The 14,382-nt window shown below is 38.6% G+C and overlaps 1 protein-coding gene across 1 annotated transcript in view; it reads right to left on the minus strand.

The window, feature by feature from the left end:
* Positions 1-14,382, minus strand: part of KANSL1 (KAT8 regulatory NSL complex subunit 1) — a 168,540-nt gene that overhangs the window by 28,667 nt on the left and 125,491 nt on the right. The window contains 2 exon segments of the mRNA XM_011235065.3: positions 2,940-3,135; positions 3,901-4,013. Of these exon segments, the coding sequence (XP_011233367.1) occupies positions 2,940-3,135; positions 3,901-4,013 (309 nt within the window).

The following is a 14,382-nucleotide window of genomic DNA, read 5'->3' on the forward strand; positions in this document are numbered from 1 at the left end:
AGGTAGGAAATGTGGTGGGAGGGGCAATAACAAAGGTAATTTGAGTTAATCCAGAAACATGAAGTTCCTATTATTAAGATTTTTTTTTTTTTAACTTGGAAGCAAATCCTATGACAGTGAGTGTGAACTCTCAATGCCATTTACCAACATCAGAAAATGGTTTATCTGTTAACTTCTTTGCAACTAGGCTCTGTCATCAGAAAGTTAGCTCCATGAAGGCAAGGACTTGGTTCACCAATGAAACCTGAAGAATACCTGCAACACAGTGGGCACTCAACAAAGTGCTGAATTAATTTGCTTGACAAATCCAGCACCACAAGATGATAAAAGGCAAATATCACTGAGCAAGGAGAAACAGTGAGCAACCAAGATAGACAAAATGGCCTTTGCCTCCAACACTGGCAGAACTCCAGCATCTCTGTCATAACCAGCAAATGGTTTATTTCCCCGGACTCAATTTATTTCTTTTGTCTTATTTTCCATGCAGCTTACTTTCCATGCAGCTTACTTTCCATGTCAGGATGATGGTGTTTTAAAAACTGACAGTGAAACCGAAGAGTCTTTAGTATGCTTTATATGTCTCTTCAAAAGTACATTAGATTTTAGGCACAGACCAGAACAATCTACTGTCAATAGCAACAAGCAAGATTTACTAGTTCACAGATTGAAAAGAATCCAGGAGGCCACCCTACACCACAGAAAATTTCTATAAAACCCTTAGATGTCATGACACAGCGGGACTAGCACACTGCCAAAACAGAGGAAGGGGACACTATTTCTCCACGAGGTTTTTTTGTTTGTTTGTTTAGTTGAGGGTTTTTTGTTGCTATTAAAAAGCATCAGAGTCATGATCAAAAATTACTTTCTTACATTTGACAGTAATATCGTTTTCTTGCTTTCCCAAAATCAACTCTTCAACCTTTAAGAAAAATAATTTAGATTTATAGGACTATTAATAAAAAACTGAGACTCAAATGTCAATGAGAAACTTGCCAAATACCTTTTTCTTTCTTTTTTTTCCCCAAGATTTTATTTATTTATTTGACAGAGAGAGAGACAGCCAGCGAGAGAGGGAACGCAAGCAGGGGGAGTGGGAGAGGAAGAAGCAGGCTCATAGCAGAAGAGCCTGATGTGGGCTCAATCCCATAACGCCGGGATCACGCCCTGAGCCGAAGGCAGACGCTTAACCGCTGTGCCACCCAGGCGTCCCCAAATACCTTTTTCTTTTCTGGTATTTTGGTAATTCAGGAATTCTGAATAGACTAGAGAAATATGGCACAACCTGATAGTTAATTTTAACTTACGATGTTTTCCTTAAAAAGAAAAAAAAATCATGGCAAAGTTCTGCAGTCCAACTGCATACTATAACAACATAAGCCAAATACTGCAAATCCACTGTCCAAATATTAATGGTTCCAACAATTCTCTCCCCTCTTCATCAGCAGTTTTCTCATCAGCAAATAGAGTGTAAAAGCTCTATTGTAAGAAAAATTTCCCTTCAAATAAGCTATTTCTCTGCTCTCCTTTATAGAAGCATTCTTTGGAAGTGTTATCCTAAAAGGTTCCCCTCAATTCCTTGCCTCCCATCCTCTCCTGAACCCACTCCAAGCAGAATTTCACTCTTCTTCCATTAGTAAAACTGCTCACACAGATCTCGAAAAGCTCTAACCCCACCACACCCCCAACAGTTAGTTCGTAGTCTTCATCTAATTGGACCTGGTTGCAGCAGCTCACACACTGTCCTCCTTCCTTTCTGACACATGTTATTCATTTGCCTTCCATATGTCTCACTTTCTTCATTTTCCTTCTACATCACTAGTCACTCCTTCCCAGTCTCTTCCTTATCCTTAGAATGCCACAAGGCTTAATTCCATCTGAGCTCCCCAGCAGTCCCTATTCCCTTGTCTGCTACATTTTTCTCCCCAGCACTTACCACTATAGGACATACCATTATACTTAACTTATTGTTTTATTTTCTGTCTCTGCCCACTAGAGTATTTCAGGAGTGCAAACATTTTATCTGTTTTGTTTAGTGTTGTATTCCCAGTGCATAGAACAGACCTAGCTCGCTCTAGGAACTCAGTAAGTATTTGCTGAATGAGTGAACGAGCGAACAATAATAAAAGTGCTAACAGAAACAGCCACTTTGCACCAGTAACTTATCAGCCAGACACCCCCATGAGCAAGTTACATGCATTTTATCTAAACCTCAAACAACCCTATGAGATCTCTGAGGCCTGGTGGGGAAGGGAAGGGTCTGGGAAGGGGAATAAGGGGGTGTTAACACGTTCCAAATCACAAAACTACCAAGTGGCAGTGCCATGATTCAAACCCAGGTTTATCCTCTTCAAAGTTAGTGCTCTGAACCACTGCATGGTATTAATTTTACTGAAATATTATTTCATTAGTTTTTGAAATAAATCCAACTCTGTTATTTGAAGAGGCAACAATCAAAAGTTTCCTGCACTTGTGAATTAATCTCCGTTTTCTCTGTGAAGACAGTCACATGAACTTAAAAAATTTTAATGGAGATTCTTACTCGAAAGGAAAGCATGCCACATAGCCATTTTCAGTGATAACAGGACAACTGGGAAGCACATCACCCTCCTTCTAAGTGTTGATGGCAGCACTTAAACTTTTCTCCCATTTCTATTAAAAAGCTCAAGTCAGTGATTTCCAAACCTGGCTCAAGAACCACCTGGGAGTTTTTGTTTATCTGAAAACAAGAGTCCCAGACCCAACTTCAGAACAACCAAATCAGAATCGCTAGGAAACAGGTGTCAGGAGCCCAGTATTTTCTCAAGTTCCCTAGGAAACTTGGGTGGTTAGCCAAGTTTGGAAAACACTAGTTAAATGAACCAAAGTTGGCAAGAGACTAATAACTCTATCTAAGCCTCTGGCTCACTGTTTAACAATGACCAAGTCTCACTGGTACTGACCTTCCTGGAAAGAGGAACGATGCTGTTGGGTCGAACAAGCCTTCGTTTCTTACAGCTCAGCACAGGACGGGTTCGGGCTGCCACACAGGTACCGTCAGTTGATGAAGAAACTAGATTGAGTCGTTGCTTTTTTTGTAACTGTTCCTCAGCATCAGAGATGTCCCCTGGAATGTGGTCTGCCAAGATAGGCTGAAGACTATACAAGGGGAGGGAAGAATATTCACTTCTCAGAAGACAAGGAAACAAAGCCTCTTATACTGGTTCAACCTCCTCTGTTTACAATGTTCACAGACACGAACAAGTATTCTGCGTGTCACTTCAAGTGCAAGTGTGTGCAGTGTCTGTGCTTATTTTTAAGACTCCTGGTGGACATTAACATCATGTCTGAAAAGTGCAAGTCACTAAGTGACAAACTCAGGTTCCAAGTGATTAAGTTCTCTTCTACAACAGAAACACAAATAAAGAAAATCGAGAAAATTGCGACTGGTAAGAAAATGATTAATCTTGCAAATGTTAATGAGCTGCCTAGGAATCAGTTCTTCTGTAAAATTTGACTTTTAGGGATGGGTACACACTGTTCACTTGTAGAGGGATTCCTTCAACTTTCATAAATACAGATGTACAAATACAGCCTTTAGGGATCTAATCCATCCTAGAGTAAAAGAGTTTATGTAAACACTTCTCAAGAATTCTACCAAGACTAGGACCAACCATAAGGACTCACAAAAGTAGGACCTTTTATTTTTTTCTCCATGGTGAGTTAATTTTAGGCTACAGTAGGTAAAAGGGAAATGCATTAAGCACGCTAATTAAAATATACTTGCTACAGTAAGAAGCATGCACAATACTATTAAGCAATAAAGTTTCTGTCTTTAAACCAGGCTAGGGATTACTAAGAGCCCCAAATTCATCTTTTACAAGCCTACTACTGTGCACAGGAAGTAGAAAACATAAAACTTACGTGTTAATAACTCCATTGACAGGTCTCAATGCTCCACATGATTTGGTAGACAATGACTCTGAAGGATGACCAGAGGCACCATGGTTTTCCAGTGGCTGAGAAACAGACTCGATCTAAAGGAGAAAGATAAAAATACAAGACAACATTTAACCAATAGCATCCAGACTGAAATGCGGCACCATTTCATCATTTAAATGAAACACCTAAAATTTCTGACAACCAACCTGCAAAATCAAACATGTATGACTGAGGGAAGAAAAAAATAACTAAGAGAACTGACTGGCTTTTGCTTTGTGGTGAAGAAGGGTAAGGAACCAAAATATTCAACAGACGAATATTAAGTGCTTACTGATGGGGAAATGCTTTAATGATTCCATGGAACAGAAGCTTAGCAAAATAATTACATGGTAACAAGAGTCTTCAACTAAGGGTCAAGAAGGATACATAGGTTCAGTATCAAGGCAACTAAGAGACAATGTAAACGTAGTTACTACCTGCCTAACTTCAGTTAATGCTGGAAACCTCTTTCTAGAAAACCGTATTGTGTAAATATATATGCATATGCTAAAATAGAAAAAAATTAATAAAAGCACCATGAATAACTAATTACCTAATGCTATCAGTTAGTAACTACTGTTTCTGGACTACACAAATCAAATATATGCTTAGGTCATAAACTGAAAAAAAGGGAGGTGGGAAAGAATCTGGAAAAGTCTGAACCTATTTCAAAACAAATTATGTATTTATTAGGCTCAAAAGGGAGAACTACAGCCCTGAGATGTCAATCATATGGAGTCTCTGAGTTACAGGCAATAAAGCCACAGATACACTTATCCCTCCACTCTGGTGTTCCTGGAATACCACAGAAAGGCAGTGGTCTTTGTCTCCTTACACTCAAAATGACTTTGGGGTGTGTTTAAGTTCTCCTCCCTGTAAATGCTACCAGTCCATATCAAAGCCAGTATTTTGAGGCTGAAATTCTGTTTTTCAGTATTGTTCAATTTCTTTTTGATCTTTATACCCCCGGGGAGAAAATACCACAGGATCTGCAGAGCAGAGCAGTTGTAGGCAAGTATGAAGGAAAGACAACAGAGGGGAGCCTGAGTGGCTCAGTCGGCTGAGTGTCTGCCTTCAGCTTGGGTCATGATCCTGGGGTTCTGGGATAGAGCCCCATGTCCGGCTCTCTGCTCAGTGAGGAGCCTGTTACTCCCTCTCCTACCCGCCCCACTTGTGCTTGCTCTCTCTCCTTCTCTGTCAAATGAATAAATAAAATCTTAAAAAAAAAAAATAAAGAAGAAAGGACAACAGACTGGGAAGCTCATTAAAATGTTTTCATAACAAATTAACCAAAAAGCTAGATTAAAGTGTATAAGCAGAAAAGACAAGCAAACTACAATGAGTGAACCCTGGGAAAATGTTCTTAGATATAGCCTGTACATGTACTCAAGTACCACAAAAATCCTGAACAATTAGATCAATGACGCCAAAATCATGGCAAATTTGGCACACACACTCATTGCCTTAAACACTGATTTCCTCTTGGAAAGTAAAGTGGTGTTAAGTAGCAAGACTTATACAGATGTTCATATCACTCAATCCTAAAAATCTATCTTAAAGAAAACCCAATAAACAAATTTCCCAAAATCTTATACACAAAGATGATCACTGCAATGGTATATATCAATAATCTAAATGCTCAACATCTGAGGCATAGTTATAAATTGTAGCACAGCAAATCAGAGTATTAAAAATAATCACAAAAGACATTTCTTCTTCCTTTATACCAAAAGAATATTTGAAGGTTAAAAAACAGAAGTCTTTTATGGAGAAATGATTCTGGAAAAAGATTAAATTCAGGGGCGCCTGGGTGGCACCGCGGTCGAGCGCCTGCCTTCGGCTCAGGGCGTGATCCCGGCGTTATGGGATCGAGCCCCACATCGGGCTCCTCTGCTATGAGCCTGCTTCTTCCTCTCCCACTCCCCCTGCTTGTGTTCCCTCTCTCACTGGCTGTCTCTATCACTGTCAAATAAATAAAATCTTAAAAAAAAAAAGATTAAATTCAAAACATTTTTAATACAACTGTGATGACCATAAATGTACATACACAGACAATGACAGGACAAAAATAGTGTCAGAGACAAATTCTTTTAGATAATATTTTTACATTAAAAAAATAGATAATCGCAAATATCCTCCTGAATGCTCATGAAGATTTACTATGCAGGGAACCTCAAAAACTCACACAAACATTAGGTATGACAAAGGGCTAGATAATCAGAAGAACTCAATATGCAGGTTGGCATGAACTAGCACGTGTGTGACTCTGGGGATGCCACAGCTTTCCTAAGATAACAGAAGTTCTGGTTCAGATGAAAACGTTTCCTTTCAACATGAAATTTCTGTGACTATGCACTTTTTGCTGGTTTAGTCATCTTAAGAACTTCAATCAATTTTACATTCACTTAAAATAAAAGCATTTAACATTAAATTATGGCAGAGATATGATCTCTGTATCTACCTGTTTTACAAGGTGTCACATTAAAAGTAACAGGTTGAATCCACTTTTGATTAAAGTTTATTTTGTAGGGATTATGGGAGAATTAACTGTAAGGACACCTATCAAGACAAAATGGTGCCATTCTTTAACAAAATCTTACTTCGGAAAACCTTATATACAAAAAGTCTGAAGAAAAAGCACAAAATATCAGTAATCTCACGGCCTACAGACAACTACTGCTAACATCCTATATTATTTATCATACCTACCGAAATATATATTTAAATGCCATTAATATTCAATGTGAATTTTACTGATTTTCTTTTAGAGGAACTTAAAACTTTCCTGGGGGCAATTCAGCCCCCAAATTAAAACTGAAAGCAACAGGGAAAACATTATTTAGCACAGAAATGTCTGTCAAAGATAAAACAGCACATAGCAGGCAATCAAGAGCATGAACCTCAGAGGGACTGTGCCTAGCTTCTAGTCCCAACCACACAAGGAGGCACTCATTCATCAGAGGACAGTGGGATATCCTATAATCACACTGAGATCCAAAAGCAGGGCATTGGGGCAATTAGGTTCATCACTCATTCTCAAAAGTAAAGAGCTTAAAATATTAACCCCAATCCTCCAACAGTGTTCCATCTGGACAAAGAAAAACACAACTCACAACACATATAATTTTACTTAAAGCTACTTATATGCATTCACAGTTAAGAAAAAGCAAACACTTCCTATCCTGTGGCCTAAAAGGGTGCAGAGAGAGAGAGAGAGTAGAGATACCTGAATAAACACTTCACAAATGTTATACCCACATGCTAACTCAAGCTCAATCATCGTTACTGCAGTGGTTTACACCATTAGTATTCTCAGGAAACAAATGCATGACTCAGATATGGTCTTCCAATGGGAAACTGTAAAAAAGATCAAAGACTCTAAGGCTCTCCTGTCCAGAAAGCAGGACTTATTATTGAGCTTCTCTTGAATTGTATGTGGTATTCAGATACACTCTGAGGGTACATGCATCCCACAGCCAGAAAGAAAAAGAGTAGACAAAGAGGTAGAGAATTTCTGTTAATTCCCCTTTTCCCAAAAGCAGAGACTCAGGGTATTTATTACCTTTTGGGGTGATCTTAGAGTTAAAAGTAGCAAGAGGGTTACTGGAGTGATTTCTTTCCTGACTGAAGGGACTCGATATATGGAATAAAATAACACAGCAATGAGATTCAAATTTGTTATTCATATAAAGCAGCCATCTGTCTGATTCATCACTCCACCCTTTTGGCCAGACCAATTACGTATGACAAAGAGCCTTTAAAGAAAAGTTAAGTTAAATTAAGGTCTTATGGAGGTAGATTTTCTTGGGGTCTAAGAATCCATGCACCCTCAACTTATTCTGCCAAAAAGTAGAGAAAGTAAAAGGATAAATATCAAAGGCACACACTTAAAACCGCATAATCTGCACAATCTATGTGTATCTTTATTCAATTAATGCCAACTCAGAGCCGCTTGAAATACCAATTTTTTAAGCGCAACACTTTTGTTTAGAAAACTGAACAGTTCCATTTTGGTTACTTACTGCTTTTCTGACCAATGTTACCAAAAGAAAAGAAAAAGCTAACTAAAGAATTCAACTTTTATTCTTGGTTCAAAATAAATTACTTTTTGGCTTTATATCAATTATTTCCTGTTTCAAGCTCATCTCAATGATACTCAACATAGTCTTGCTTAAAATCACCAAAGTATCACTGGCCCATAAACAGTGTTACCAGTCATTTCCACGAACTAGCACCATGGCCGGGAAATTGTGCTAAATTGAGAGTGGAACCTTCTGAAAATTCCACTTCCATCAAGTTACTTACCTAAGTTTCCATTTCTGCATTTATAAAATGGGACTATATGTGCCTCACTTTCCTATGTCTCTATACTGAGGTTAAAAGAAAATCTATACAGGCACATTCAGTTATCCAACAGACTTGTGGTTTCAGCTCAGGTCATGATCTCGGGTTTGTGGGGTTGAGGCCTATGATGGGCTCCACACTCAGCAGGGAGTCTGCTTCTCTCCCTCTGCCCCCACCCCCGTGCACGCATGATCTCTCTCTCAAATAGATAAATCTTAAAAAAAAAAAAATACAACTATACAATTATGTAAAAGTAATTCTGAATTTTTAAAATATGTATGTATGTATGTATGTATGTATGTAATCTCTACATTCAACATGGGGCTCAAACTCATGACCCCGAGATCAAGAGTCGCATGTTCCTCTGACTGGAGCCAGCTAAGCACCCCTGAATTATTTATGTTAAAAAATTTCAATCAGCATGATGCTGTTACATACAAGTCCAAAGGCTACCTTACCTAAGATTTATATTTACCAATACCATTGAAAATATGCATCAAAAATCTAGAGAAATACAGTAACTGCTAAAAACAGTCCTAAATTCTTGTTAAACTTATTTATCCACAGCCCTGTTTTAAGTTCTAATTAGTCTTTTCTTTTTTTTTTTTAAATATGGTAAATCAAATATTCCTCAGCCAGTATCTATCACTCTACTCTCTATCTCAAAATCCTTGTTGGGCCAATGCACTATTCATTGTCCCTGGTGATTGCAAAACTTAAAAAAAAAAAAGTTCTTTCTGCTTAACCAATGGTAGATTATAGTTTGGACTGTTTAAAAAGAAAAAGCAAGAGCTTACATTTTTAGCATGCCTTTCTTCTGAGAAAGCATTTATCCTCTGACTTGTTATCACAATCACTTCACAAATTAAGGAAAGGGTAAAAGAAACGAGGCTTATTTTACAAATAGAAACAAACACAAATAATGAAGTCATCTGTCAAAAGCCACAGAAGCAATATTTTGTTATACAAACCTCAATTTCAAATCTAGCCCTTTAAAAAGTATTTACCCAGTGATTACCTTTCCTGGAAGAAAAAAAGGGATATAAGAAAATATACATGTTACTTGCTCATTTGTGCAAAAGAAATATAGGAAAGCTAATCCAAAAACTAATGAAAACGGCCACCTACAGAAGGGGTGAACAAGATAGGAAAGAAGGGAAAATGGGAAGAGGGAACAATAGTCTTTTGTATAGCTCTGACTCTTAGAAATGTAGTAATGCTTCACATACTCAAAAAAATAATAAAGGGGTGCCTGGGTGGCTCAGTCAGTTGGGATCGAGCCCTATATTGGGCTCCCCGCTCAGCAGGGAGTCTGCTTCTCCCTCTCCCTGTGCCTCTCCCCGCTCCCAGCTTGTGCTCTCTCCCCCTCAAATAAATAAATAAAATCTTAAAAAAATAATAATAAAGATCAACTCGTGTGTATGGGAGAGAAAAAGTGAATATCACAGTAAGAAAAGAACCTAACTGTATTATGAAACAATTACGTATCACACTGAAAGGATGAGAAAAATAACCTAACTGAAGTATAACTTCAGAAAATACTATTTTGACTGCATGTTATAGGGCAAAGATATTGTACATAATACTGTCCTCTGGTTCGTAAATACATTTCTCACAGGGGTATGAGTTGGCAACTATGAAACTACTTTATGTAGTAAAAATGAGTATCAATAAGGAAGGAGGAAGGCTGTGGTGTTGGACTGGTATCAATATGAACTTACGGTTTTTTATACATGCCCATTTGCATATGTATGTATGTATATATATGCTTTAGCATACGTATGTTTCCCAGCTTTGTCTGTTGAGAAGTCCTAGAAGCAATGATGCCAGGCAGCAATGAGCACAACCAGTACCAGATCTTGGTTTCTGAACTCTGTTGCCCAATAAAAGGAAAGAGGGCTGCAGCAGGTAAAATACAAGATGAGCTTGGAACATCTTTTGGTGCCTAAAAGTAAATACTAACTGAGGGGAACATGTTGAAAAGACACAGGAACCAAGATAAAGAGGCCCAATACCAAAAAGTTGCCTCAACAAGTGGAGCGACTGAATGTATAATAACAGTAACAGATTATAATCCATAAAATAAAATATCCATGAATCCATTCTGATATAACAAATGAATGACTGAATAAGTGCATAAATAAATGAGAGAGAAAAGACAGCTTTTCCTAACAGAATTCCAACTAACAAATGCAGAAAACAGAAAATCACCATTCAGTAAATATCACAGTAAAAACTGCTGCAGGCAAAAGCCACTAGTAGATAAAATTGTGGATTTTTTTTAAAAGATTTTATTTATTTATTTGACAGAGAGAGAGAGACAGCCAGCGAGAGAGGGAACACAAGCAGTGGGAGAGGAAGAAGCAGGCTCCCAGTGGAGGAGCCTGATGTGGGGCTCGATCCCACAGTGCCGGGATCACACCCTGAGCCGAAGGCAGACGCTTAACGACTGAGCCACCCAGGTGCCCCAAAATTGTGGATTAAACTATAATGAGCAACAGAATATTACATAGTATCTCCTCATGAGACAGACATTCATTAAAAGGGAAAAATACTAACTTTACAGTGGGGAAGGCTGGCAGGCACCACCTTAACCAAGTGAAAGAAGCTATCACCACCAACATCATGTATCCCCAGTATGGTGCACTGAGAAGGGCACAGTATCACTTCCGTGGTATTACTAAGATAAATGCATAACCTCTATTTATGATAAAACATCAAGAGACTCCAATTGAGAGGAACATTATACAAAATAACAGACCGGTATTTTTGTATTAAAGCCATGAAAGACAACAAAGAGGAGGAATCATCACATATTGGAAGAGATTTAAAGAGATAGGACAACTAAATGCAGTGTGGGATTTTTGGACCCCTACCCCCCAAAAAAAAAATCAGAGAGAAAATGAGGGAAATTTGAATATAATGTGAATAGTACTGTATCAATGTTAATTCCTGGTTTGGTGTACAATGATTATGCAAGTTAACCATACTACAGGAAGCCACGTTGAAGGGTGCATGGGGCCTCCATGTGCTACTTTTGTAACTTTTGTTAAGTTTAAAATCATTCTTTGAGTTTTAAAAAAATGAAGAAAAGTTTACTTAGTATTATTGAGTAAAGCAAATTTCCTTCTTACACAAATCTTGTGATCAGTCTACAGCTTCCTGTCACCTTACAGGATGAAGTATATAATAAGCTCATTAAGATAAATGGAAAGTCCATTACGAATTGGCCCAATCATCCAACACTCCATCAAAGAAAAGTATCTGTAGTTCCTCCACAAAGCCAGGCTCTCTCAAGCCTTTCACATCATACATACAGTACCCTCCCGGTCGAACCTGTTCTCAATCTTCAGCAAGTCTATAAGGACTCAGCTCACGTACATCCTTCCTTATTACACTACCTTCCCTGACCTCCCTTAGAAGTGAGAATTCTCCCCTCTTTATTCCCGTTATATGACTGTTGTAAGACTATGAAGCTCTCAAGGGAAGATACCTGGTTCTGCTAATAGGTGTTTCCTAGACACACGGCACAGTCTGGAACAATAAGCTTTTACCAAATGTTTATCATGGACCAAACGCTGTTAAAAACATATTCTAATTCCTCGGTAGTTAATTATCAACCATTCTAAAGGGGTACGGAAATAGAGTCACTCTTACCTAAGACCCTTGAGGGGTGATGTGTCATGGAAATTCATACAGACTTTTACAAAGTCATACATTGTATGCGCTGGGTTAAGTGCTTCAAAATCAAATACAAATCCAAACCCAAAGAATGTGAACACCGAGAGTGAACCGTAATGTAAACCATGGACCTTGGGTGGTTGTGATGTGTCAGTGGAGGCTCATCAGTTGCAATAAATGTACCACTTTGGTGGGGGATACTGGCCATGGAGGAGAGAACACACGCACAGGGGAATGGGCAGAGGGAGAGGGACAAGTAGATTGTGTACTGAGCGTGGAGCCCAATGTGGGGCTCAGTCTCAGGACCCTGAGGAGATCATGACCTGAATCAAAATCAAGTCAGATGCTTAACCAAATAAGCCACCCAGGAGCCCCATGATTCTTTCTCTTCTGTAAGTTTTCAACCTGCTGTTTAGTATACCAGTACACTTTTTATTCTGATACTGTACTTTTCAATTCTCCATTTTGTGTTCCACAAGTTCCATATGATTCTTTTTCTAGATTTCATCTCTCTGCTGAGATTCCCCCATGTTTACTATCTTCTTTAAATCTTCAAACATTTTTTTTTAAAGATTTTATTTATTTATTTGACAGAGATAGAGACAGCCAGCGAGAGAGGGAACACAAGCAGGGGGAGTGGGAGAGGAAGAAGCAGGCTCATAGTGGAGGAGCCTGACGTGGGGCTCGATCCCATAACGCCGGGATCACGCCCTGAGCCGAAGGCAGACGCTTAACCGCTGTGCCACCCAGGCGCCCCTCAAACATTATTTTTATTAGATGCTTTTAAATTCTTATTTCCTAATCCCAATCTAGGCCATTTCAGGATCAGTTTCTACTGTTTTTTTCTCATGACTAAGGAAGACATTTTTTCTGTTTACTGATAGATCTAATAAATTGTTATTGTGTAATATATTGTATATGATATGTTACAAACTCTGGATTCAATTAATTTTCCCAAAAGCATGTTGATTTTTGCTCTAGGAGGCAAATTTCTATTTGGTTAGAAACCACATGGACCTTGATTTTGTAGTTTCATGCCTTCACAGAAACATATTAGAGCCTATTTTGGATTTTTCCTTAATCCTATGGTGAGTCCCTTAGTCCTGGGAAAGTCTTTAAATCCTAAAGCATGAGCCTTCCTTGGTTTCAATGTAAGGCCCAGACCCAAGGTATTTTACCAAGTCACAGTAGAATTCAAACTCCACAATTCTGGGGCAGTGACTACATTCTCTGCCCAGCTCTTTCAGCCTACCACATGTTGCTTTCTACTAGGCTCTATCAAAACTCATCGAACATGTGAAGTTCAGGGGTTCGATTAGCGAAGGATCTCAGAGGGATTTACATAGATTTTGAGACTAAGCCCTCCACCCTCACGACTCCCTCTTTGCCATTATTCCTTCCCTCAATTTCTAGCTACTTGGCAAGGGTGACCTCCAACCTCTGACAATATGAAAGCCGATGAGATTGTGACTCTCTAGCCGAGTTCTAAAAACCCTGTACCAAATGGATTGAGGAGGCCCTCATCTCTGAGAGTGTTTTCTGTCTGAAATTTTGACTTTCTCTGATAATTATAAAATGCATTCTTCCTACCTACTAATACGCATATAGGTTCCAAGTTAGCTCTTTTCACTCATTTATTCATAATTGGGGAAAAGGGGACTACTATTTATTCAGGAGAGGGAAGTGGGAGGAGAGGGAAGTGGGAGGAGAAAGAAGGAAAGGACATGTTTTAGAACATGGGAGAACAGCTCTCAACAGCTTTATACACTTCCTCTTTCGAGGAACACACCCTTTTTGTTCAGAAGGTTTTTTTATTTCATATCAGAATTTATTCGTGCAGCAGTTGACTTTATCAGCACCTGCAAAGCCCTTAGTTTCTCTCCTCCACATATTCTACCCTTTCAAACTGCCTTTGAGTTGTAAGTCAGACTGAAGTTTGTTTGTTTTTTAAAGGGGCATTTTATTAAGAGTTTCTCCCTTCTTCTCCCCAACTACTCTGTGGTATAAAAACCCACTCTGTCTCAGGGAACATTTCCTGCTTGTCTCTACGGCTCTAAAAAGGCTCACCCATGTATCCAGTCTCCAAAATAATTCAGTTTCCGCAATATCTCTACTGTGCTCATAACCAAAGCAGATATATATTGGTTCAGTCAAGAAACACTCATTCAGTTTGTAAATAAGGCAAAAAGATGATTATGTGTCCTTTCAGTGTAACACTTGAACATCATCTAAACAAGCCCTCCTAGGGTCATATAACTCTCAATAAATTACTTAACTTTGTTTTACTTACTATTTATACCTGATTAGGGCTCAGATGCCTCAAGTTGGATGTTTATTTTTAGAACACTGAGGACTTAAAACTGATCTGTGTCTAGTTGAAAACATAACTGCAAAGGTAAT

This window comes from Ailuropoda melanoleuca, chromosome 13, assembly GCF_002007445.2.
Source record: "Ailuropoda melanoleuca isolate Jingjing chromosome 13, ASM200744v2, whole genome shotgun sequence".
Classification (NCBI taxonomy): Eukaryota; Metazoa; Chordata; class Mammalia; order Carnivora; family Ursidae; genus Ailuropoda; species Ailuropoda melanoleuca.